The sequence below is a fragment of the Manis pentadactyla genome, chromosome 9 (assembly GCF_030020395.1).
Source record: "Manis pentadactyla isolate mManPen7 chromosome 9, mManPen7.hap1, whole genome shotgun sequence".
In the NCBI taxonomy this organism is placed as follows: domain Eukaryota; kingdom Metazoa; phylum Chordata; class Mammalia; order Pholidota; family Manidae; genus Manis; species Manis pentadactyla.
Window position 1 is genome coordinate 35,864,636 of NC_080027.1, and position 24,010 is coordinate 35,888,645.

At 44.9% G+C, this 24,010-nt stretch overlaps 1 protein-coding gene across 10 annotated transcripts in view; it reads left to right on the forward strand.

Annotated features, from left to right (window-relative positions):
• The window catches only part of TENM4 (teneurin transmembrane protein 4), a 717,007-nt gene that overhangs the window by 533,806 nt on the left and 159,191 nt on the right, over positions 1–24,010 (forward strand). For all 10 annotated transcript variants that reach the window (XM_057507188.1, XM_057507183.1, XM_057507185.1 and 7 more), the window contains one exon: positions 1,399–1,609. In XM_057507188.1, coding sequence (XP_057363171.1) covers positions 1,399–1,609 — 211 coding nt within the window. The remainder of the gene's footprint in view (positions 1–1,398; positions 1,610–24,010) is intronic.

A 24,010-nucleotide genomic window follows, 5' to 3' on the forward strand; every position in this document is an offset into this window, starting at 1 on the left:
AAATATAACCTAGAAAAAAAGCATGCCCTTTGGAGTCAGGCAAACCTGAGTTTGAATCCTTTTGTTCTTGGCTGCATAACCTCAGGCCTGCTTCGTGTCCTCTCAGAGCAAGTTACCTAATCTATCAAATGGTGATAATACCCGCTTTGCAGGGCTGTCGTGGAGAGTAAAGAATAACATTTCTAAGGCAGCTAATGCAGGAGCTAGCTCAGAATGAATGCTATTCCTCTCTTGGTCTCTTGCATTCCTCCCCACCTCTGGGTTTTCACATTTATTCAAACGTATGTGCACCAGAAATACCTTAAAAAACTCTCCCAGGATGATTGACATCTTACTCATCATGACGGGTAAAGAACAGACTTGTGTGAAGTCCTCTGGCATTGGGATTGGAGTAACACAAACCATGGGCATCCATCAGACATTTCTAGGCCAAGTGCAGTCTTCCTAGCCCCAGTTGTGATTTAACACTTTTAGGAAAAAGCTAGAGAGATATTTGCTAAGGATGGAATCATGGAAAAATAAACTCTGGGTCCATGGTTTCTTTGTAGAACTGCGATGACACAAAGAATTGCATGCACCCCACCATTTTTACAGGAGATAGAATAAATCTCTGTCTTGGTTTTTTTAAAGGAAGGAAGGAAGGAGGTGAGGGAGGGAAGGAAGAGAGGAAGGGAGGAAGGGAGGAAGGAAGAAACATAGATAATTGCTTGATTTTCTTAATAGTAGGCCAGTAGGATTTAACCACCTACCTGTTGTTAACACTGTATAACTGCTCTTGAGTTTCATGCTAACAGGCTCAGATCAGTCATCAATTTTATTTGACACAGCATGTAAATATGGATAGCGTTTTGAGCTAATCCAGTTTAGTTCCCCTTAAACTGTTCCCTGAAACTGGAGCATTTAGACAGATCATTGACAAAAGAAAGATCACACTTTTTCATTTGCACTTGCACTTGACATTTAGGGCACTTGCAGTGCTCAGTCCCACGCTAGACCCCTGGGGTTCCCTCCATCACTGGCACAGAGTTGCAGTTCAAACTGTCATAAAGGGGCTGGGTTTCTGACCACGTTCCCACCCTCGGAAAACCATGGTTGTCCTGCTACAAATTCTGCCAGAGGAAGACTTGCCACATGTGCACCAAAATTAAAGCAAAATGAGACCAAAAGAAAAATAAAAAACCCTAATTACACTATACTCAGGAGATTCAGAAGAGTCTGTAACCATGAAAAAATGGGGGTTGGAAAGGAGTTGGAGTTGGTTGATCAACCTTGTGTGGCTTTAGCCTCGTTAGCCTGTTCTAGGTCGTGTTCCCTTGGGTCCTGCCCAGGAGGAACCCAAAGAATGGAGCATTGTGCCAAAGCAGATCCGCTGCTAATTGTGCTCTCTTTGCACTTTAGTTTGACTTTGTGGAGCTACTGGATGGAAGGAGGCTTCTGACCCAGGAGGCACGGAGCCTAGAGGGACCCCAGCGCCAGTCTCGGGGAGTCATGCCCCCATCCAGCCATGAGACAGGCTTCATTCAGTATCTGGATCCAGGAATCTGGCACCTCGCTTTTTACAATGATGGGAAGGAGTCTGAAGTGGTTTCTTTTCTCACCACTGCCATTGGTAAGGAAACCTCCACCCCTCTGGGGCCTGGGGGCTAGTGTCTCTTTGGGCAAGAGGATGCTGGGAGACTCTTGGGGGGCACTGACAAGGGGAGGAGCTTGCCCAGAGGCTGGCATGGGGCCACGCTGACTGAGCTTGCTGGCCAAGGGATGGGAGTGGGTTGCAGGGGACTGAGGGAAGTGGTGGGCAGGGCCAGCAGGCCCTGGGGCCCAGAGCTGTCCCCCACGGCCTGCCTGTGTTATCTGTGCCACAGTGCGTGCAGTGTTTCAAAGCCGAGGAGTAAAACTGACAAGACAGGAAGCGTGGATGACCAGCCATGTGGGGGCAGCATCTCTTTTCTTGTCCCATCTATCCAATACCTGTGTTTGTCTTGAAAGTCTCACTTGCTTCAACTCACTAATTTGTTATTTGGGGTTTGTTTTTATATGTATTTGGTTTGTTTGTTTGTTTTGCATTTGGAGCCAAGAACCCGTGGCAGATAAGAAAGGAAGATAAAGGTTTGGGGAGGGAGTGAGAATAGCAGTGCAAAAGACTGGGTGGACAGGGTAATCAGGCAGATTGGGGTTTTGTTGGGAATGGTATGTTCTGACCCCTGACAGAAAGTGCACCCCGATGTTTTAAATAGGTGCCTGCCGCCTTCGCCACCCCTCCTACTTGAAGAGGGCTGCAGCTCTCGGTGTGGAGTGAGCCCCTTGGCTACCTCCCAAGCCTGTGGGTGTCCAGGGAGCCTGGCGTTCTCTTCTCAGGAACTGGTCTTTACCCACACCTTCTGTAGAATTTGTTTCCTCCTTAGATCGTCAGTGTGCTGTAGGACGTGATGGTCTCAGTGGCTCAGATCAGAAAACGTTATTTTCTGAGTTTATACTGGAAGCGCTATGATGTAGCCTGGAGAAAGAATCTTCGACAGGAAAATAAAACTTACAAACAGGCAGAACTCCACTAACCAGAGTGTTTGGGGTGGGTTTTGAAAAGCCCACTGTGTTTTAGAGTTCATCTCAAAACTCGGTCTCAAGTCCTTGGCTATGAGCCTCTCTGATGTGGAAAATGCAGTTGAACAAAATCCTCTGAATCTGATCCTTGGTTCCTACAACTCTTGCAAGATCCTGGTTTTTCCCTTCTAAACAGCAGTAGTCATTTTCGGGCCATTTTCCTCTTACTGGAAATTTCCTCTTACTGCCTCTTGCTGAGGCAGCAAATTCCTTCCCATTAAATACGGGGCATGGTTCATAAGCCTGCTGTAACTGCAGGCTCCATATTCTACCCACTTGGCAAAATGAGGGAGGTAGGGGCCATTGGGTAGCATCCGATCTGGCATAGGGCCTCTGGCTTTGTGCCATCCTTGTTCCAGAGGTGTCTGTCCTAGCTGCTGGCCCCTGAGTGCCCAGGGGGCAGGGACATCAGCCTGCCCCTGTCTGCCTCCCCAGCTCCTGGCACCTCTGGCCCCCAGAAGCACGGCCTTTGCTGGGCTAGGCCTCTCGTTGGCAGGATTGCAGCTGCCACAGTCTTGGAGTTTGCGATGCTGTGGTTTCCTCCCTCCACGCCATCTTTGGAAGTGCAGTAGAAAGTGTGCTCAGTTCTGAATCTCTGCCACTAACTTGGGTTTTGACCCAGCACAAATCACTTAAATTTTCCAGCTCTTGGTTTTGTGAGATTCTGGAATTGGAGGCTGCAGCTCAGTGGTGACTGGTGACCTAGAGGCCGTCAGTGCAGCCCCATTCCCTGCCATCCAAGAGCCAGTTCTGACCTTGCTGTCAATTAGGCTGTCACTCTGCGGGGTTTGCCAGGCTCTAGACCCTGTTTCTTTTCTCTTTCTGGACATGGTGGCTTCGGTTTAGGGACACGATTACCAAGTCATCAGTGGAGCCTGAGCTACAGCCACGTGGTCTCACAGCCGGTTTCTCTTACGTATGGTTCACAAAGGAGCAGAGTATCATGCTTGCTCAGAACCGAGATCTCATGCAATCAGAACTTTTTGTTTTTAATAACTAAGCATAAATTCGAAAGGATATTAATACAAACCCCCAAAGAAAACCACTTTTAATTAGGATGTGCATCGTAGAGAAATAAAATGTAAGTACAGTTAGGTACCTGTGCCAACCCCTGGCCTGTCAGAGCTTGCCAACCTGTTTGTCATGATTAACAAAATGATCCTGCTTTTCCCTTTGGTTCTCTTGTTCTCAGCTAAATGATGACATCTGCCTTCACTTCTCTTAACCCTGTAGTATCTTCTAGAGCAGATCGGCTATACCATGCTTCTCAGAGTTCTATGAGCCACCTGGCATCTTATTAAAATACAGACTCTGCTGCAGGAGGTCTGGTGGGTCCTTAGGTTCTGTGCTTCTAACCAGCACCTGGTGATACCAATGTTGCTCATGTGTGGACCACATTTTGAGTAGCATAGGATTGTGATATCTTATGGATGCTTGCCAACATGGTTGTACAAAAGAATCACTTGGGAAGCTAGCTGAAAATTCTGATTTCTGGGCTTTGTTCCCAAAATTGTGACCCAGTAGACCTGAGGTGGATCTGAATTCTGGTGGTCTGTCACCTCCCTAAGCCCCCTTTTTCTTGTCTGGAAAATGAAGTAGTAATACCTGCAATCCCCACTGTGAGGCTTAGAGCAAATATAGAGCACGTGGCACAGGCTCTGGGCCCTGTGAGCCCTCACCACGGGCAGGGGTCAGCATTCCCTCCCATCCTCTCACTCCTGCTGCCTTTCTGACCTGTCTGTCTCTCCTCAAGCTGCAGTGGTTGTTTAATGAATACCTTTTTTTTCCTTTAATACAAAAACAGACCAATTCTGTTGTTGCTACTAATTCCTCTTTCCCCAAGAGTCCCTGGCATTGAGTCTCAGCTGTCTGTGATCGTTACCTGTGAACTGGGATTGTCATTTGTCTTGCCAGGTTAATTAAAAGTTTAGGTTTTGTTTTAGTGAAGTCATTATGGTCCAATATACAATGGTAACTCTCAGGTTTGCTTAACACACAAGTTGGAATATGACCCTCCCTTCGTTATGTGTTGAAACGCAGATCTAGAATTTAAGTAGATCTGAGATGTCAGAATCCGCGGTATTTAGGTCTGTCTGTAATGAAGCAGCAGGAGAAATAATTATTTCTAATTTAACAAATGACTATATTGTGTATGTTTTTGCTTTTCCCCCCATTTCATGCAGTCCAGCTAATGATATGAAATTAAATGAGTTTATCTTCCCCCCTGGAAAAAAATCTAAAAGCACTTTACAGATTGTATACACAAACATATACACACAGAAACCTGATTTTGACAGAGCTCCCTCTAAACTAGGTGCATTTACACAGACACATACACACACACACACACACACCACTGAAACCAAGAAAGTCTTAGAATAAAATATGGCAGCTGTTTTCGGAAAGAACAGTCTTTCCCCCTTGTGTGAAGATCCAGAATTTGAGGGTAATGTTGTTTCTGGTCTTGGCTGCATTGGGGATGGGTAGCCTTGCTGACCCCAAGTATTAAATGAAGTAGGGGGATGTGTATCAGTAGCTAAAATATAATTCACCACTGCAGTGTACAAAGGGTTTTAAATACATGCAGTAACTCCATGAGGTGATAATTCTTATTTTTACTATCACTCCCTATTGCAGATCAGGAAATTGAGGTTCAGGGATGCTGAGAGGAAAGCCAGGACTTGAATTTGTATCTGTCTGCTTGTGATCTCCCTTCTTTAGCTATCTGCATCCTTCCCAAGACCAAGCCCCCTTTTTGAGCACTGCACTTCTGTTTTTCACCTATCCATTCATTCTGCAGACATTTAGAGAGTTTCTGCTGAGTGTTGGGGACCATGCCTAGTTCTTTTCTGTATGCAATTTAATACTCACAAGAACCTTAGACAAATACATATTTTGGTCTCAACTTCACAGATGAAGAAATTGAGGCTCAGAGAGTCCAACTGACTTGCCCAAAGTCACACAGTGAATGAAAACAGAGCATAATTGGTCTCTGAAGCCCATCCTCTCCCAACTTGGTCACACTGTCTTACTATTTGCTATGATACTACTAAGTATTTTATTTCCATTTGGATTATATGGAATAAAATTTCTCCCATATTAATTTGCCTCCAATATAAGAAAGTATCTTATATCAACCCAGGAACTTTTCTTGAGAAGTCATTAAAAAGACCATGAAAAAAATATCTCTCAGTGCTCAAAACTTGAAAAATAAAAATATCTTTGCATGCATAGCTTGTAACCCCAAGACCTGGCAAGTCAGTATTATAACGATTGGGGTCTCCAGGTAGCATCTTATCTTTCAGTTTGGGTTGATGCCAAAGCATAAAAGGACAGTTCAACCTGACATTGTAGTAATGCGACCAAATTGGAGAATAACACAGGTGCCCAAAGGTGGATTTAGAAACCAAAGAAAATAAATGAGAATTATTGTTAGAAAATATAGACATGTAATTTTTATAAGAACTGTGCCCAAGTCTTCCTGCTCTAAGGACATTCATGCTAATTAAAGAGAAGGGTCCTTTAGTTCATGCCCAGGCAACCACTGTAAACTGACCTATTCTGCGTCCAGGGACTAGAAACAGACTGAGTCCCTCCCTCCTTCGCTGTCTTCTTCCTTCCTTTCTTCCTTTATCTAATGATATTGCATTCCCACTCTTTTGTAAGTTGGACATAGAAGATATGACATCATTTCTGGCCAAAATAGCTCTTGGTCTAGACTAAGGAGGTAAAGCATTTATACAGTAAGTTCTTCCAATCCAAGGAGAAAAAGAAAGAAAGGTCCCTCCTGGAGCCGCTGGTCAAACTGCCATGCAGGAGGGAGGAAGGCAAGAGAGCGCCGGCTGGACGGCTCTGGGAAGGCTCTCTGGATGCAGTGACGCTCTGTGGGGCTTCCAAAGATGGGTACAACTATCACAGTTAAACAAAGAAAATGGCAGGGGATGTTGACGAATCCATTCCAAGTAGTAGGAACAGCATGAGCAACAGGGCGGCAGGCAGAAAATTAAGAGCTGTCTGTAAGGAGCCAGCAGCTCTGCTTGACTAGAACACAGGATACCCTGAAGGGGAGAAGTGAGTTCCCAGGGAGAACCTTGAGAGCCACCCTAAAAACAAGTTCAACCTGCAGGTGCTGGGTGCCTTGAATGGACTTTTGCACAAGGGAATATAATGATTAGAGCCCAAGGGTTTATCTTACAGGGCCCGGAACAAGAGCCCTAATGGGGCTTTGTGGCCAGGGGAGGTTACTGGGATTGAGCTTTGTATTCTCGTGAGGGAAAGAAGGGGTCGGGGGAGCCGGGAAGGACAGAAGCGTTGAGTCAGTGGCGCTAGTGGTGTTTTTATTTGCTGTCCCTGCAAACCTTCCTCGTTTACCTGGTGTCAGTAGATATTTTGCCATAAGCTTCTGTCTTCCAAGGGTCATCAGAATTGAGCACTTCATGATTTTCCAAAGCTACTGGACAGTGCTATTAACATCTTCCCCTTGCTTTGATTAAGACCACTGTTCATTAGCCTCTGAGTACCTCTGCGAGGTTCTGGAGAGAAAAAATCCCTGACATTATATACTGCAATTTGTGTAAAAATCTGCACTACTTCAAAGAAGCAACTTAGAAAAGTGATTGAGGATTGACTGTCAGTTTTTAAAAAGCTCTGCCCCACCACTCCATGTATCCCCTGCCTCTGAATTATAAGATACAGTAATGAAGAATCAAGGTCTCTCGGTTATCAGTTAACCTTCTTGTAAAGGACATTGACAGCACGTTTTGAAATTTCTACTGGAAACACGTCTTTGGAAAAGTGAATTCACCTTTCCCCAAGAGCAGCAATTTATTCAGGGTGATCTGGTACAAGTGGAATAAAATTGTAGGCCACGGGAGAGCTCAAGTCAGTGCATTGGAGATAGACTGTGGCCAAAAATCTGTTCATGGAAGGGAGCTAGGAATATCAGATCACTACATCTGCAGACCAGAGACCAGCCCTGTGCCACCCCTGCTCACAGAAGGCCATAGGGCAGGGCTCCCATCGCCACCACCCCACCCTTCTGCTGCCCCGGGGACCCTTCTTGGACTGCTGAATGTCTGAATTCTCTGGGAACAGGCACCTCACGGGCAGGAAAGAGAGTTAGCTCAAGGACACAGTAAGTTACCAAGCAGTAAAACTTCTCTCTGGGAATAGTTAGAAATGTGTTTAGTGTGCAGATAACAGGAGCCCAGCTAGAATGGCATTTAAATGGAGTTTGATGTTCTGATGCCTACACTGCGTCTGGGTGTGTCCACCCAGGGCTGCCACGGCAGTCCGGAAGTGGCGTCGGGGCCAGGCTCTTGCCACCCTCATGTTCTGCCATCCTCAGCTCTGGCTGTCCTTTTCCAGCTTGCCCCTGTGGTCCTGAGATGGGTGCCACACCTTCAGAACTCATGTCTGCATATCAGGCAGGAAAAAGAAGGGGGAGGAAGCAGAGAAGCCAGATTTTTCCTAAAACACTCAGCTTATATTTCTTTGGCAGAGCTGTGTCACTTGGACACTCAGAGCTGTAAGGAAGAGAATATTTTTAGCTTGCCACATTGGCACTCTGAACAAAATTAGGGTTCTCTCAGGAAGAAGGGAAAGAAAGACAGGGGCATCAGCATCTGTCACAGGCTGCAGAGTCCGTTTGGTTCAACAGATAGCCATGGAGAGTCCCTAACTGTGTGCCAGCCCCTGGCCTGGGCTTCTAGGTGCAGCCATGAGGCCGACATGGTGCTGCCCATGCAGTTCTCACAGACTGAGAAGTGAGGCTGAGAAAAAGGAGGAGCCGCCCATATAAATGAGGAGGAGGGAACTTGGTTCAGTCTCTTTACAGCATCCAAGAACCAGGGACCTTTTGATTAAGCCACAAAGGCCCTTGTGTGATGTAAGAGGGGAGGGACAGGAGGAGCAGGTCCACAGGGGTTGCAGGCCAACCTTGATACTACATCTGTTCATTTCCTCATTTAACCAGTGTTTACTAATTTCCTTTTATATGCCATGTCCTGGGCAGGCAGGAGTGTCTGTGATATGTGTAATTGCCATGCTTACTGCCCTCATGGAGTTTATGGACATCCTTGAGACAGTTGGAGGTAGAATGTCAAGTTTAAATGCAATCATCAAATATAAATGCAAATAAAATAATGGTAAATTTTTGTTGTGGTAGAGAAAAGCAGAAGGTGCAGTAGAGAAATAAACGGGACACCCAATTGAGACTGCTGGGGCAGGAGTAGGGATATGAGTTGTTTAGATCATGGTTTGGAGAAAGAATATACCAAGCAGAAGGCAGAGCAATATGCAGAGACCCTGGGATAGACAAGAGCTGGGAACATTCAAGGAACCTACAGATGGTCACATTGTAGAGAGTGGATCAAAGGGCTGAATGGTATCAGGTGAGGGTGGAAAGGTACTAGAAGCTAGACTGTACAGGCTTTAACATGGCCGTGGAGTTCTGTTTGTTTTTTTTTTTAATTTATCCAAAGGGTGCCGAGAAGCCATTGTGGGACTTTGAGCTTAGAGTGACATAATCTGATTTGCATATTTGAAATTTCTCCAACTGTAGGAGCTGGAGCATCAGTCAGGAGACTGTGACAGTAGGCTAGGCAGGGACCCAGGCTGCAGGCCTTGAAATGGAGGTAAATGAACAGATTTGAGCTATATACTGACCCTTGGAGATTATTGACAAACCCCAGATATTGTGATAATGTTTCCTAAGGGAAAAAATTAAAGCAGGAGGAGAAAAAGGTTGAGGAATGGTCCATTTTAGGGGTGAGTGAAGACATGCAGCTGGGAAAGGAGACTGGGCAGGTCGGGGAGCTAGGGTAGGGACCTGGAGAAATGTGCTGGCAGGATGTTCAATAGAAAGAACACAGATATTTTAGGACTGCTCTGTTTCAGCATTTTAGCCATCTTCCTCCACCCATAGCCAGAGCTTCCATTTCACCTTTTATGTTTTTGCCACTCTAGGATACATAATGCCAGAAGCCTTCAAAAACCTTTTATTTATTTACATTGAACTTTTGAAGATAAAAAACTGATGTTTAGGGAAGTCACATAACCTGTCCAGAGTCACCCAGCTACCAAGTGGCAGAGCCAGAATCATAACCACAGCAGTCTGTCGATTGAGCACTGATTCTGTGCCTGTACTGTGCTGGGTGCATTATCACTTAGTCCCAAACAACCTGGAAGTTAGGTTATGTGGCTTTCCAAATTATAGATAAAGAAACTGAGGCTCAGAGATCTAATGCTCTTTGCCAAGATCTCATAATTAGAAAATAGCAGAGCCAGGTCAGCAACTAAAAGCCCGTGTTCTTTCTCTTACATCTTAATGATCGGGTTTCTAGTGTGCGATGACATCCACGCGTGTCCTTACACCCTCTCACAGTCAGAGAATCACCGTTAGACCGGGTCTTAGAGATGATGGCATTTGCATCTCCCGGCCTCACAATGTGCCAGCACTAGTGCCTGCTGTCAATAGCCACAGGGGACCCATCTGCCTGCTTCTGAAGAACATCCTGGCCTGCACTGCTCCTGCCAAAGGAACCCCTACCCCACCCCCATGCAGGTGGCGTTTCTAATAGAAGATATTTTATCAGTAATGGTTTAATTCTGATAACTTAAAATTAAACTTTTATATTCGGATAGCTCTTTTCTCTCTCAGTCGATAAAGGCAGTTGCTCATTGCTCATCCCCATCTTGCCAGCTGGCTTTTCTGTTGCAGCTTTAGGAGGGTCTTCATATGGTAGGATCTTCTCTCTTTCCCTTTATAGTATCACTGATGTGTGGAACATGATTGAATATGTGCCTCCTGTTCTGTAACACCCTCTTAGGAGTAGCCCTAACCCAAGTCTGCCAGATTGGGCTTCAGTGGTAATAGTTGAGGCAGTCGCTGTGGCCAGAGAAATGGCATGTGCCTTGGAGTCCAACAGCCCTGGGTGTGAATTCTGGTGGCATTATTTCTGAGCTGTGGGACTTTGGGTAAGTCTAAGCCTCACCTCACTCACCTGTCATCAGGAATAAAATCTACTGTAGAGCCTGTGCCATGAAAGCATGTGATTCATACCATGTTCTTACCATGATTTTAAGTATTTCTTAGTTATTCAACATTTGCTGAACATCTGTTTTGCTAAGTGCTAGAGATTCATCAGTGAATAAAATGGAAGCCTTGTCCTCAAAGAGCATATAGTCAACTAGCAGAACCGACCCTTTCATAAATAATTCCAACATAATGTGGTCTCCACACAGAGAGGTCCCTGCGAGCTCCCACAGGAGCAGAGGAGGGCAGCTTCCTCTGCCAGGGACCAGGAGGAGGTCGTGAGGCATAAAGAATTCACTGTGAGAAAAGTTCTTGGTGAGATGGGAAGAAGTATGCAAATATTAATTAGTACCAACTTGGGGCTGGAGCAGAAGTGAGAACCAGAAAGGAGGTCTTAGAGAAAGAGTCAACTCAAAAAAAAAGAGAAATTGAGATAAGACAATAACCATCTCTGCTCAACCACAGATATGGTCCCTGTGGACTGGACAGGAAAGGATCATTATTTGCCATCTATAGATGAGGAAACAAAGCCCAGGCATTCTGAATCCAACTCCAGCAACTTCTCCAGTTGCAGCCCAGTTGCCTGACACAGAACTCTGAACATGGCAGACACTCAGCCGAGGGTCACTGAGAATCAGATGAGAAGGTCAAAGGTCACAAGTGTTTCCTAAAGCCCAGAACCTTCTTCTGTGGATGGGAACTTCCTGTGAGCAGCTCTGAAGGAAAGCAGGCAGCTGCCAATTCAGAGCACCGCCAGGTACCTGGTTGAGGAATGTTCTGTCTGTCCTGGGAGATGTGCGCATTCCAAGGCTGCTGGGTTCAGGGGGCAGAGCAACTCTGACTCTGGTGCAAGTTCTGCAGGCTTTTGTGCCAATACTGCTTCAGCCCAGAAATGGAACTATGGATTCCAGAACATTCTAAGTCATGAGCTGTGATTTGTTCTTATAAATTTGATCATCCTTCCAATTCCATAGGGAACTTTTCAAAAGTCCCATCCTAATTTCAAGTCTTACCAATCTTTAGAAACCCCTATCTGTCTCTCAGAAACTACTTGTCAAAATTAATCATATTAATATTAATAGCTACTGCTTATTCAATGCATACTATATCTAAGTATCATCCTATATGTTTTTCACAAACTGGTTCAGTTCATTACAGCAAGCATAAAAAGCAGGTATTTTCCCCAGAGAAATGTGCAGCTCAGAGTGTTTAAATGACTAGGCAGAAGCTTTGACCCAGTCAGCAAAGGAGCTGAAATTTGAATCCAGATTTGTCTGCTCCAACGCACACAATTTTCTCCTCATGTTCTTCTCCACTAGGCCTTGGTGTGAGAGTGCCTGGTGCTTCCACTAGGAGTAGGCACAAAGGGGATAGTGCCTAGAGAAAAGCCTAGAAAATGAGGTTAGGGCCTATCCAGGCAGGGCTTTGTAGACCAGCTTAGAAGTCTGGTTTTGAAGGCAGCAGGGAACACGGGATTGTTTTTAAGGAAAGATGTAGTGTGACTTGGGCCTTGGATAGATCTCTTCGGCAATACTATATAAAATAGGTTGGTTTTTCAGACAGAACAGGGAACCCGATTAGAAGACCTTCAGTGACCATTTGGGGTGAGATGGGAGAAGAGGGCCTGAACTGGGGCAGATGCCACCCCTTGTGTATAAAGGATGGGATGCATTCTAGGGCACTATAGACTGGTTTTCTTGACCACTTGTATGTTAGCTTATAGGAGACACAGGAAGTTTCAACCTTGGAGAATGGATGCCTAGTAATACTGTTAACTAAGTTAGGAAACAGGGAAGGAAAACGGGTTCATTGGGAGAAGGAAGTAGGGAAAAGGTAAGTTCACATTAGGTTTGAGCTGCTAATAGAATTTCCGTGTATGTTCGTTGTTGGCAGTTACCAATAGGCAGATGGAGGAATAGGTGTTGACTGAGGTCTAGCTCTGACCCGGAGATGGAAACCCAGTGGGCATCACCAGTGTGGATGTGAGAGGGGGCGGGGGGAGTGGGGAGTAGAGTACTGAGAAGCAGGGAGTCTAGGTTGGAACCCCAACGTTCAGAGGGTAGGCAGGGTGAGAGATACAGAGATTAGCCTTAGAGAAAAGGTAGGGAGGTGATTAAAAAGAAGCTGCTGGAATTGGTCATGAGGAGATGATTGGCAACCTCAGTAAGGACAGTTTCCACCCCCTGTTGTAGGTGGAAGGGTCACCACAAGTTCAGGAGTGAGTGAGAGGTGTAGAGTAGAAACACTTCCTTCTAGACAGAGCAGGGAAGGAGACAGATGGGAGTAACCTGAGGAGGAGGCAGGTTCAAGGAAAGGTTTATATAAGGTGTGCGGGTGGGGGGAAGGGGCCTTGAACACACTGGCAGCTGTGGGAGAGGAGCCAGGGGAGAAGATTGGAGGCCCAGGCGAGAGGAGATGATGAATGAAAGGAGGTGGGAGATGGGACCGAGGGCAGATGCAGAAGGGCCAGCCCTAGGAAAGGAGAGATGAGTCCTGTGGGCTGGAGCAGGCAGTGGCGATGAGAATAGGAGGAGCTGAGTTTGAAGGCAGAGGAGAATGGAATTCAGGGAGGGTCTGCACTGACCTCAGCTTCAACGGCCCTGACCTCAGGGTCAATGGCACTGTCTAGAAAGGGATGCCTTCCTGGGCAAGCCCTTGATGGACTGATAGGTGTGTGTTCCCTTCCAGTAAAGGCAGCCTCAAGGCAGCACTGAATCAAATCAGTTATATTGTGTAATACAGCAGTCTAGAGAGAGATGGTGTGAACTAGTGGTTAGAGAGTGGATCTGAAGCCAGGTGACCAGGTTTGAATCTCTGCCACTTAGTAGCAGTGTGACATTGGGTAACATAGGTAACCCATCAGTGCCCGTTCCCTTATTTGAAAAATGCTGATTATATTGGTACCCAGTTCATAGGGGTAATTATGAGAATAAAATGAATTACTATTTGTTAAATACTGAGAGTAATGCTGGGCACGTGACAGGCGCTATGCAAGTGTTTGTTACTGTTACTGGCAGTAATAGTAAGTTTTCAGGGCCTACAGGGTCCCGGGAGCTGACTGTTACACAGGCATTATCTAACTTAAATTTAGTAACAGTCCCAGGGAAGCAGGAGCAATTTATTACTTCCTTTATATAAATGAAGAAACAGGTTCAGAGAAATTAACAAACTTGCCCACAGTCACACAAGGAGTAAGGGCAGAGCCAGGCTTTGAGTCCAGGACAGTCTGACTCTGGGACCCACTGGCTTTTCTGCATTTTACCTGGGCCCTTCCCAAGTCAGTCCCCGCTACCGTGGGACTCCTCCGTTTCCCTTTTCTGTGGCAGTAAGTTTCAAAACTACTTCAGGTTCTGCTCTGAGGACACTGCAGGCATGTGCTTTGTCTGTCCTTGGTACGTCTCTGGGTAAAAAGTTTATACCAAAGGATCTCCACTTAAGGAAAGAGCTCCTTTATCTTTACAATCAAGCAAAGGTTTACTGATTGCAATCTAGCAGAGGTTTGGACGGATTTCTTGCTGCTTAAACATTGCAGAGGGCCTTCTGTTGAAATGACAGGACTATGAGTGTTATATGAAGGGTTATAAAAACTGTAAGCCAGAAACCTCTGAACATCTGGTTTGAGTTTGAGTAGCTGCTTGTTCATGCCTTTATCTGAGCAATTCTCATGTTTAGAGCTAAGAGAAGCACAGTTTGTTTCATTCCTGGTTCATATTACATGTCGGCCTAATTTTTTTTTTCATTTGTGTCATAGGCCAAAGAACCATGCAAGAGGGCAAGGGATGGACTGTATATTGTGGAAAAGTGAGAAAAATCCCTATGCACTAAATCAAGAAGACTAGGGTAGTATTTTTCAAAAATACAGTTTGAGTATTCTCAAGCCTGTAAATGCAAGCTATTCCTTGGAAATCTAACAGGAAATTATTTGTACCATCATTCTCTCTTCTAAATGATAGAAGAAGAAAGTGAAATCTGTTGAGCTTCTTGCACACCATGTACTATACTAAGCACCATTTACACAATTAATTTACATTCATTTTAATTCTCATAACCAATTTGTGCCATTAGAGTTGTTATCCCAGTTTTCCAGATAAGGCGGGGGATTGCATTCAACGTCACACAGAATCAGAGTTAAGATACAAACCCAGGTACATGTGATTCACACTTACTTTGCAAGCTTCTAACACTTTTTGAATGCACTGTGTTGAGATCTGTCTTTTGTGTCCCATAGTGATAAAAGCACCTTTGATGACAATACTAGGTTATAACAATATTGAAAATGAAAGATGATAAAATGCTTAGCATAATAAAGAACATCAATTTCTAGTTCAATCCAGTGCTTCCTGGTTAGATATAAGATAAATTCCCTTTGCCACTAATCAAAAAGGGAATGTTATTAGTTAGCATTGTTTTAGAATCTTTGACCAATAAAAGGCATGACAGAAACAGGAGGCTGAGACAAAGCTATCATTATTTGTGAAGAATGTGTTTATATTCCTGGAGAATACAAAAACATTAATTAAAAAACTATTTACTTAATAAGAATTCAGTACGTGTAAGTGGAGTACAAGGTAAGTTATCAAAAACAAATAAATTTCCTATATACTTGCAATAACCAGGTATGAAATACAATGAAAAACGTCCCAGTCAAAAAAATCAATAAAAATTAAAATATCATCTTAATGAGAACTATATGTGACCTGTGTGACAAAGACTGAAATTTTATTGAGAGCTGTAAAACAGGGCATGAATAAATAGGAAATACAACATGCTCCTAGATGAGAAGGTAAAATACTCTAAATATGTCAATTTACAGGTTTAATGGAATGCCAAATAGAATCCTAAAGGGAATTCAGAGATTTGATTGAATGTTTTAAGACTTCATCTGGAATAATAAACAGATGAAAGCATGGAAGAAATTCCAAAGGAATAATGAAAGGCTACTCATCTTTAAAGATATTAACATGCCATAAATCTGTAAAGAGAATATTCATCAAACAGATCAATGAAACAAAATTGCCTAGAAATATTGCCAGTTATATGTACAATTTTAGTATTTGGAAAAGGAAGAATTGCAAATGAATGGAGAAGAAAAGGCTCAGTCAGTAAATGTTGTTGAAATAATGTGGAAAAGCATCAGCTTAAACCAGAGGCTGCCAAGTGGCATTCAGGGAAATAGATAGATGTAGTCGCTAGATACAAAGAAGGGTTTTTAGCCTACAGTGTTGAGGTAATATTTAAAAACTGGACAACTTCCAGGGAAACTATAGGTTTATGCTTTCCTTTAAACATTAGAAGACCAACATTCCTGCACGAACAAGCCCCATCTCCCTTGACTGGCCTATAATTCCCCATAGTCTTTCCTCATCCCTTCTTACTCCTCACCTGATTTACTCCTGTAACTTACCTGCCTGGCCCCTGGAGGAATTTGAGTTTGAGCCTCTGATTGGGACTTCACCTCATACCATATGCCAAAATAAATTTCAAATGGATTAAAGTCAAATCAAAAAGAAGGTGAAACCCAATATTTGCATCTCTCTGGCTTAAAAAAAGGACTTTCAAGCTTAAAAGTCATTGAAGAAATCACAAAGAAAAAAGACTAACAGATGTGTACCTAAAAATGTAAAGCTTCCATGTATTTTATAAGACATCAAAATAAAAAGAGTCATAGACTGGGAAAATATTTGGAGTAGTAAGTATGAGAGACTAATGAGGGGTTAACATCTGTATTATAGTAAAGTGCTTATGCTGTGGGGAAAAAATGTGATTTCATAGATAAATGGCAAAAGCTCATGAGTGGAAAAGCTGCCAAAAATACATAGTATGTTGTAAACATACATGGAATATGTTTAACCTCATTAGTAAGCTAAGAAGTGCAAATTAAAATAATTGTGCTGCTTTTTTACTTAATAAATTACAACCCTCCCCAGGTTAACACCTAGACCGAATGGGGCTGCAGTGAAACTGTGTATATGTTACTAGTTGGATTGTAAGTTAATACATGGGAAGGCAAATTGGCATTTTGCAGTAAATAATAAAAATACTCGTGTTTTTACCTTCTGAAAGTCTTTCTTAAGGGACTAAACCAGTACCTGGAAAAAGCTGCTTGCTTATCTTAGCATTGCTTACAATTGTGAAAATTTGGAAACAATTCCATGTCAAATAAGAAATCATATAAACAAATTTTTGAATATAAACTTCATGAATATCAGCCATTAAAAATTATCAAGAAGAGTATGAAACATGGGGAAAAGCTTATAACTTTCAGCCTCAGTAGTAGGACATAGCTCATGATTTTCATTGTGATCTTAATGCAGAATTATAGCAGGAAACCAAAACATCTTAATTAATTTCCTTTATTTTTACATAAGTTATGTTTACATATGTTATTAATGGATATAAACATACCCCTTAGTAGCAATGTAATTTGCCTAATCTGATAGTTTAGCAGCAGAATTTGAAATTGAACTCAAATCTTTCAACTCTGAGACCACTTGTTAACACCTGCCTACTTCCTACTGTGGAAACGGAAGTGACACGTAGAGGGTGTCAGTCAGGCTGGCTGTTGGAGGGAGTCTGGTGCTCTTCCAAACTAAAACACATGCAGTGCTTCAGTGCACTACTTCTGGGGTCTGAGAAAGTAGAGACTTTAGCCAACCCTGTAACTTCTAAGAACTGAGGTTTCCTAAAGTTTTCTCATCTCTCCAGTTGGCACATGTGATAATGGGCAAATCTGGGGGCCAGAGAAGGATCTGAGTTGAACCCAAGCCTACTACCAGAGTAATATGCATGCTGCAGGTGCTATGGGGACACATGCATTTCTTCAGTTCTCTGTTACACACCTGTGTATATATAAATATTCTCACTGTTTTTTGTTTTTGCTTTTTAAGGACTGCATTAAAACTTAATCATGAAAGCATACCATGCTTTCTAAGTCAGCTTTATTTGAGGACGAAGCTAAGACCCCAGGTGGTCCCTCCATCCTGAATGCCTAGTGTTAGATGGTGCCAGAGAAGGGTTAGTGGAATTCAATTTAAGAAAGAAAGTATACTTAAAGAATCCTGAGATTTGAAAACTGAGCCTGCCATTCTGTTTCCTGCATCCTTCACACCAAAACAGACCAGGGTTTTGTGTGTAGCAGAGTTTACCATGACAGTACTAACCCCTTATGTTGTATAAAACTTTTAGCATCCTGAACACAATGACATGGAGTTTGTTTCATTTTTGTTTTGATCTTTGTATTACAACCCAGTGAGGTAGGATGGTACTTGGATTATTGTCCCTGTTTGGTAGAAGCAGCTGCTGAGGTTCAGAAGTTAAGGCTCTTTTACTGGTCCAAGGTCACACAAGTATGTGGACAAGCCTAGGTTTGGATGCAGTTCTCATGTCTGACCCATCTATTCATTCATTTATCCTCACAAGCACTCACGGACGATGTGTTTCTCCCGCACCTTCTGTATGTCATGCACTCTGCTTGGCCAGCAGTGACAGCTGTGATCAAGGCAGACAGGGACCTGCCCTGACGGATCTCAGACTGCAGGGAGAAGGACATTACTCAGGAATGTGGCTAGGTTATTAAGGAAAGGGGTGGTGTCTGGGGAGCACCTAGCAAGGGGAGCTAACCTAGCTGGGGAGCAATCAGGGAAGGCTTATTTGGGATACATGACATGTCTAAGCCGAGACCTTAAAAAATTGAATAGGAAGAGTGAGGTGAGTGGCAAGCAGTGAGGAGGATTTAAGACAGTTCCCTGAGGACCACCAGCATTTAACAGATAGTAGAAGAGCTGGAAAAAGAGGAATGAAGATGAGTGGCTACCTGGGCAGAAATTTCAGAAAGTGTGCTGTTTTTAAAGCTGAGAGGAGACAGAGCTTCAGGAAAAAGGACTGGAAAATCATCTCAAATGTAATTCAGAGGAACTTGTGGTTGAATGCTAGATGTATCTCCCTCCTGGAGCCCCACCATAGTAAGAGCAATGATTTAAAACAAACAAGGAACAAACCCACAAGGATGAAGAGAGTAGGAGACAATAGCCGTCAAGAGATGTCAGCAGGCTTTTGGAAAACAGAGCATGGGTTGAGTTAGCAGCATAGAGAAAGCTGAAGACCGAGCTCCTGCTGACTGAGATGGCAGTGAGGAGAGGGCCCCAGAAAACCTCAGGCACGAGTCAGCAGGTTCAGCAAGGGTAAGGGAAAGCACGCCGCTGAAATGGGTGATGCAGGTCTGTGCAGTCTGTAAGCAGCAAGGTCCCCAAATCCCACCTCCCACTCTCATTTTCCCAGGAAAAATGCTCTCCACCAGAAATGTAAAGTAAGCCAGGAAGGGGGCTTCAAGAAACAAGGGGTTCAGTAAATGAAAGAGGTGAAGGGAAGTTCCAGAATGATGGATAACAGGCCTAGGAGACAACCAGACCAGCCCGCAGCGGGGCAGAGGGCTCAGAAGCCAGAGCTCCAGGCAAAAAGCAAAAACAGTGGACCAGATTACCTGCTGTATTTGAGCATGTGGAAAGTTCTATTTCAGAGGGATTTTAGTTTTGTGAGATAGTGTGAGCTAGTAATAGAAACGCAGGAAGTTAATAAGCAAAAATGATGCTCTTCCACTGGATTATACTGGACAGAAGTAAATCACATCAAAAATAGCTGAACAAGCACATTATTTGAAAATATGGAGGTACCTTCTAGAAGAAATAGCTAAGAGAGTTTACTGTAGCTGTCTGGGGAGTGGCGTGCAGATGTGTGGGGGTGGGCAGAGGATTGCCCTTTTCCATTGTAAGCTTTTAGGACTGTTCGGCTTTTTAAACTATATACACATACTACTTTGAGAAAAAAAATGTACTGCTACAGAAGTCAGAGAAGAAAGAATTGACAAGTGTCCACTGGAGGTAGCAATAGGAACGTGAGCCAGACCAGCTGGGTTCCTTTACATTTCTCCACTGAGCCCAGTGATGGCTTACTTGAGAGTGGGATCGCCTCCAGCAGTCTGCCCAGACAAGGGCATTTACTTCATCTGGTAAGAGAATCCTTTCTAACCTTCACTGTTCAGAGTAATCCAAGTTAAGGACAGCATGGTGATGGAAACTTGAAGTCAATCTAACAACATTTGCCTAGTGTAATGGCTGGGAGGGAAAGTTCTAGAGTCGGAAGCCTGTGTTCAAATTCCCACACCTCCTTGTTAACTATGCCATCTTAGGCCAACTAGCCAGGACAACAAATACAAAAATAGAAGGAATAATCCACCCAGATTTTGTTATGAGGGGTAACTGAGTTAACGTATATGCAGAGTGGGCTCCCCACTAAGTGTGTGGTAGATGTTAACCTTATTGTTACTTGAAATCCTGCTCTCGTGTCCATTATTTTCACAAAGGTCACACAAATGTCCAAATTTAGGTTTTACCTTTTTATGCCCACCTCTATTAATTCTGACAAAAAGCAAATCAAATAAAAACATTGATTTAGCAAAGGACGGTGCTGCTCCCTGGCAGAGACAAAGGCAGTACGGTCTGGGGTCCTCGTCCTCCAAGGTTTCTCAAGCCTGAGGAGACCTAATAGTGAGAGCAGTGTGGAAGACAGCAGATGGGGGGTACTGTGTAGTGCCAGGTGACTTGTCAAGGGAATTTTGAGAAGGCCAGCAGCGAGGGTGACTGCAGGCTAGGGTGCACCAAGAAGGTACAGGAGGACCTGTGCAGGAAGAAACGGAGGGGTCACCGAACAAAAATCTAAGATGAGAAGCTGCATGAAGTGTAGGAGAAAGCTGGAATGACTTGGAATGAGAAGAGCGGGGTTCCCATCCCGGTTCTTCAGCCGCCCAGCTGTGAGACCTTGAGAAAAGTGATTATCCTCTCTGAGCTTCAGGATTAAATGAGATCATGCAATACACCAAGGCTCCCCCTGGCATACAGTAGGCACACCTATCATTTTCTTTAATTTGTCCCTTAAGTCTGAATCCCAGAGCACAAGCACACTGACTGGCTGAGGGTCAGAATGAAAATGTTCTTGGAGGGGCATCAGAGCTCTTGGCCCAGACCTGTAGTTCCAGCCAGCCTTGTAGTTCAGTCTCAAAATGTTGCTCAGAGAGGGGAGGGATTCACAGCAGGCGCTTTGATTCACCTCAAGTAAAGCTCCCTCAGGCCTCCACCTCAGGCTGTGGGAAGTCTCTTTCGTCCCTCATTGCTGGCATCTCAGCTGACTGCCCTTCACGGCCTCAGTTCTGTGGCTCATCCTATGTTCCAGCCCTGCTTCTCCTCCTGATTCTGAGAACACCTGCCTTTGACCATGTTCCTCTCGTTCTAAATACTCCAAGGGCCCTTTTCTGCCTGAAGACAATCGCTGAGCCCCCGAGCTCAGCTACAGTGCTCTCATGGAGCTCCCTGAGGTGGGGTTTCCTCCTCTAGGCTCTACACACTCACTCAGGACAGGCCCTTAGCACATTGTGGCCTGCTCTCTTGTCACCTGGATCAGTCTGAGGGCAGAGGCTATGCCTTTCTTATATCTCAACCGACCATTTACCAAGCACGTGCTCCTCACCTGGCCATGAACTGGGAGCTGGGCTACAGAGGGGCTTAGACCCCCATCTTGGCCCTCTAGGTGCTAATTGCCCTGGAGGAGGCAGGTGTGGAGATAACTAACCGTAGGCAGTTTCACCTGAGCTGTCACATGCTTGCGCAGTGTCTGAGCGAGAGGGACAGAGAAGGGAGCAGTTAAATCCGTGTATCTCTGCTCCTGGCACACAATAGGTAACTAGTTGTTTGGGAGAGCTAACAGGTTTTGGCTCTTCAGTCTTTAGCAGCCACTTCACTTCTCTGATGTCTTGCCAATGGGTTTCAGCCCCCAGCAAGTTCACTATGGATTCAGTGTGACCACAGAAATAACAGTAGAACATTTCTTTGGAGTGAAAGGCTTTATTACCCGGCTTGTTCTCTGGCAGTAGGTTGAGCACTAGCATCTCTGCCTCTGCCCAGAGCACTGGGCCGAGCTTTCTATATAATGCAATAATAGCTTATTGCCTATGGGTGTGGAAGCAGTAGCCTAGCAACAGGCCAGTTATATCTTCAGGTGGTTTAAGTTCAGTGAGGATCTGGCCATAGGAACCCCAACTTCCCCACATCTAAACTTCCATTTGCTCATCCAGTGGGTATAGTGACACATGTTAGCACTGTGTGAGAGTTAAATGAGATCATGCACAAGAGTGGAGTACTTGTCAGGGCCTAGCACACAGCAGGACCCATGAAAGGATGGCGAGGAGGGCTGTTGTTGTTTTATTGAAGGTATTCCTTTACTATTAAAAGCTTATATCTGATTGTCGGGAGAGGAAGAGGTGGCAGTGTGAGTAAGATGGCAGAAACCTCCTCCCAAAACCATATATATTTTGAAAATACAGCAAATACAACTATTCCTAAAAGAGTGACCAGAAGATACAGTACATCAGCCACTCTACATCTGCGAGAACCCAACATCTCACAGAAAAGGGTAAGATACAAAACCGTGACCTGGTGGAACCCAAGCACTCCCCCCACCCCAGCTCACCAGCAGGAGGAAAATAATCAGAGTGGGGAGGGAGTAGAAGCACAGGACTGCTAAATAACCAGCCTTGTAATCTTCCCTGGGAGCACAGACACACATTGCTTGGTGCTCTGGATATTAGAGGAGTGGAAAAGCAAAATCCAAGACTAAGACTGTGAGCAGTTTCCCACAGCTGGCTGCCCTGTGACAAAAGAAAAGCAGGTGCTTTAAAAGTCTTAAAGGGATAAGGGTTTAACAGGTGGGTAAAATCATCCTGGCACATTCAGCCTAGCAGGCTGGGAACTTTAAGGAACTTCAAGTGCCCTATCCCCCTAGTTGGCAGTGCAGCTCTGTGGCCCCTCATGGCGATAAGCAGCCTGTGTTCCTTCTTCCCCACCATCACCTGTAAGCAAATCGTTGGCTGTCCCTGGCATTGCTGCAGACCAGCCAGAGAGCAGCCCTGCCTACAGCAACCACACAGCTTAACACAGAGGCTTCTCCCTGCATGCGGCTAACTGGCCCAGACCCAGAGGCTGCTCCCAGCGCACCATTGACCAGAACAGAGAGCAGAGAGAGGCTCAGAGACCAGGAGGCATGAAGGGGCTTTGTTCTCATGGCAGAACACATGCTGCTTGCCTGAGACCCCTGCCAGCATCCTAGGCCATCCCAAGGGCTGCCCCACCCTTGGCAGTTTAGGGGATTAACCCAGAGGCTGCTCCCTGTGGGCGGTTCACTGGCACAAACAGCGGAGAGAGGCACAGAGAACGGGAAGCATGAAGGGGCCTTGTTCTCACTATAGAACATGCGCCACTTGCCTGCAACCCACGCCAGTTCCTTAAGCCAACCCGAGGGCTGCCCCACCCACAGCAGCTTGGGAGATTAACCCAGAACCTCCTCCCTGCATGTGGTTGACCGGCACACACAGTGGAGATGGACGCTGATACCAGGAGGCACAAAGGGGCTCTGTTCTCATGGCAGAACATGCGCTGCTGGCCTGCAAACCCTGTCAGAGCCCTAGGTCATTCACGAGGGCTTCCCTGCCCTAGACAGCTTGCAGGATTAACTCAGAGGCTGCTCCCAGTGCGCAGTTGACCAGTACAAACAGTGGAGATGGGTGCGGGGACTGGGGGGCACAAAGGGGCTTTGCTCTTGTGGCAGAACACGCGCTGCTGGCCTGTGACTCCCGCCAGTGCCCAAGGCCATCCCGTGGGCCACCCCATCCTCAGCAGCCTAGGGGAATCAACCCAGAGGCTGCTCCCTGTGCACAGTTAACCGGCACAGACAGTGGAAACAAGCAAAGCGACCAGCAAGCAGGAAGGTACTTGGTTCTCTCAGATGACACATGTGCCACTAGCTGGCAACCACTCCCATCACCATGAAAAGGCAGAAGAACCTTATTCAATCCCAAATCCCTCAAACACCAGAAAAAGGGCTTGGTGAAACTGAAATCACCTATCTTCCTGAAAAAATTTCAAAATAAAAGTCATAAGCATGCTGATGGAGCTACAGAAAAATATTCAGGAGCTAAGGGATGGATTCAGGAGGGAGATAACAGAAATGAAACAAATAATGGAAGGATTTAAGAGCAGACTAGATGAGGTGGAGGAGACTGTTAATGGAATAGAAATCAGAGAACAGGAGTACAGAGGAGCTGAGGCAGAGAGAGAAAAAAGGATCTCTAGGAATGAAAGAAAATTAAGAGAACTGGGTGACCAGTCCTAATGGAACAATATTCGCATTATAGGGGTACCAGAAGAAGAAGAGAGAGAAAAAGGGATAGAAAGTGTCTTTGAAGAAGTAATTGCTGAAAACTTCCCCAATAGTCTCCCAGGCCATGAAGATGCACAGATCTCCCAACACAAGGGACCCAATGAGGACAACACC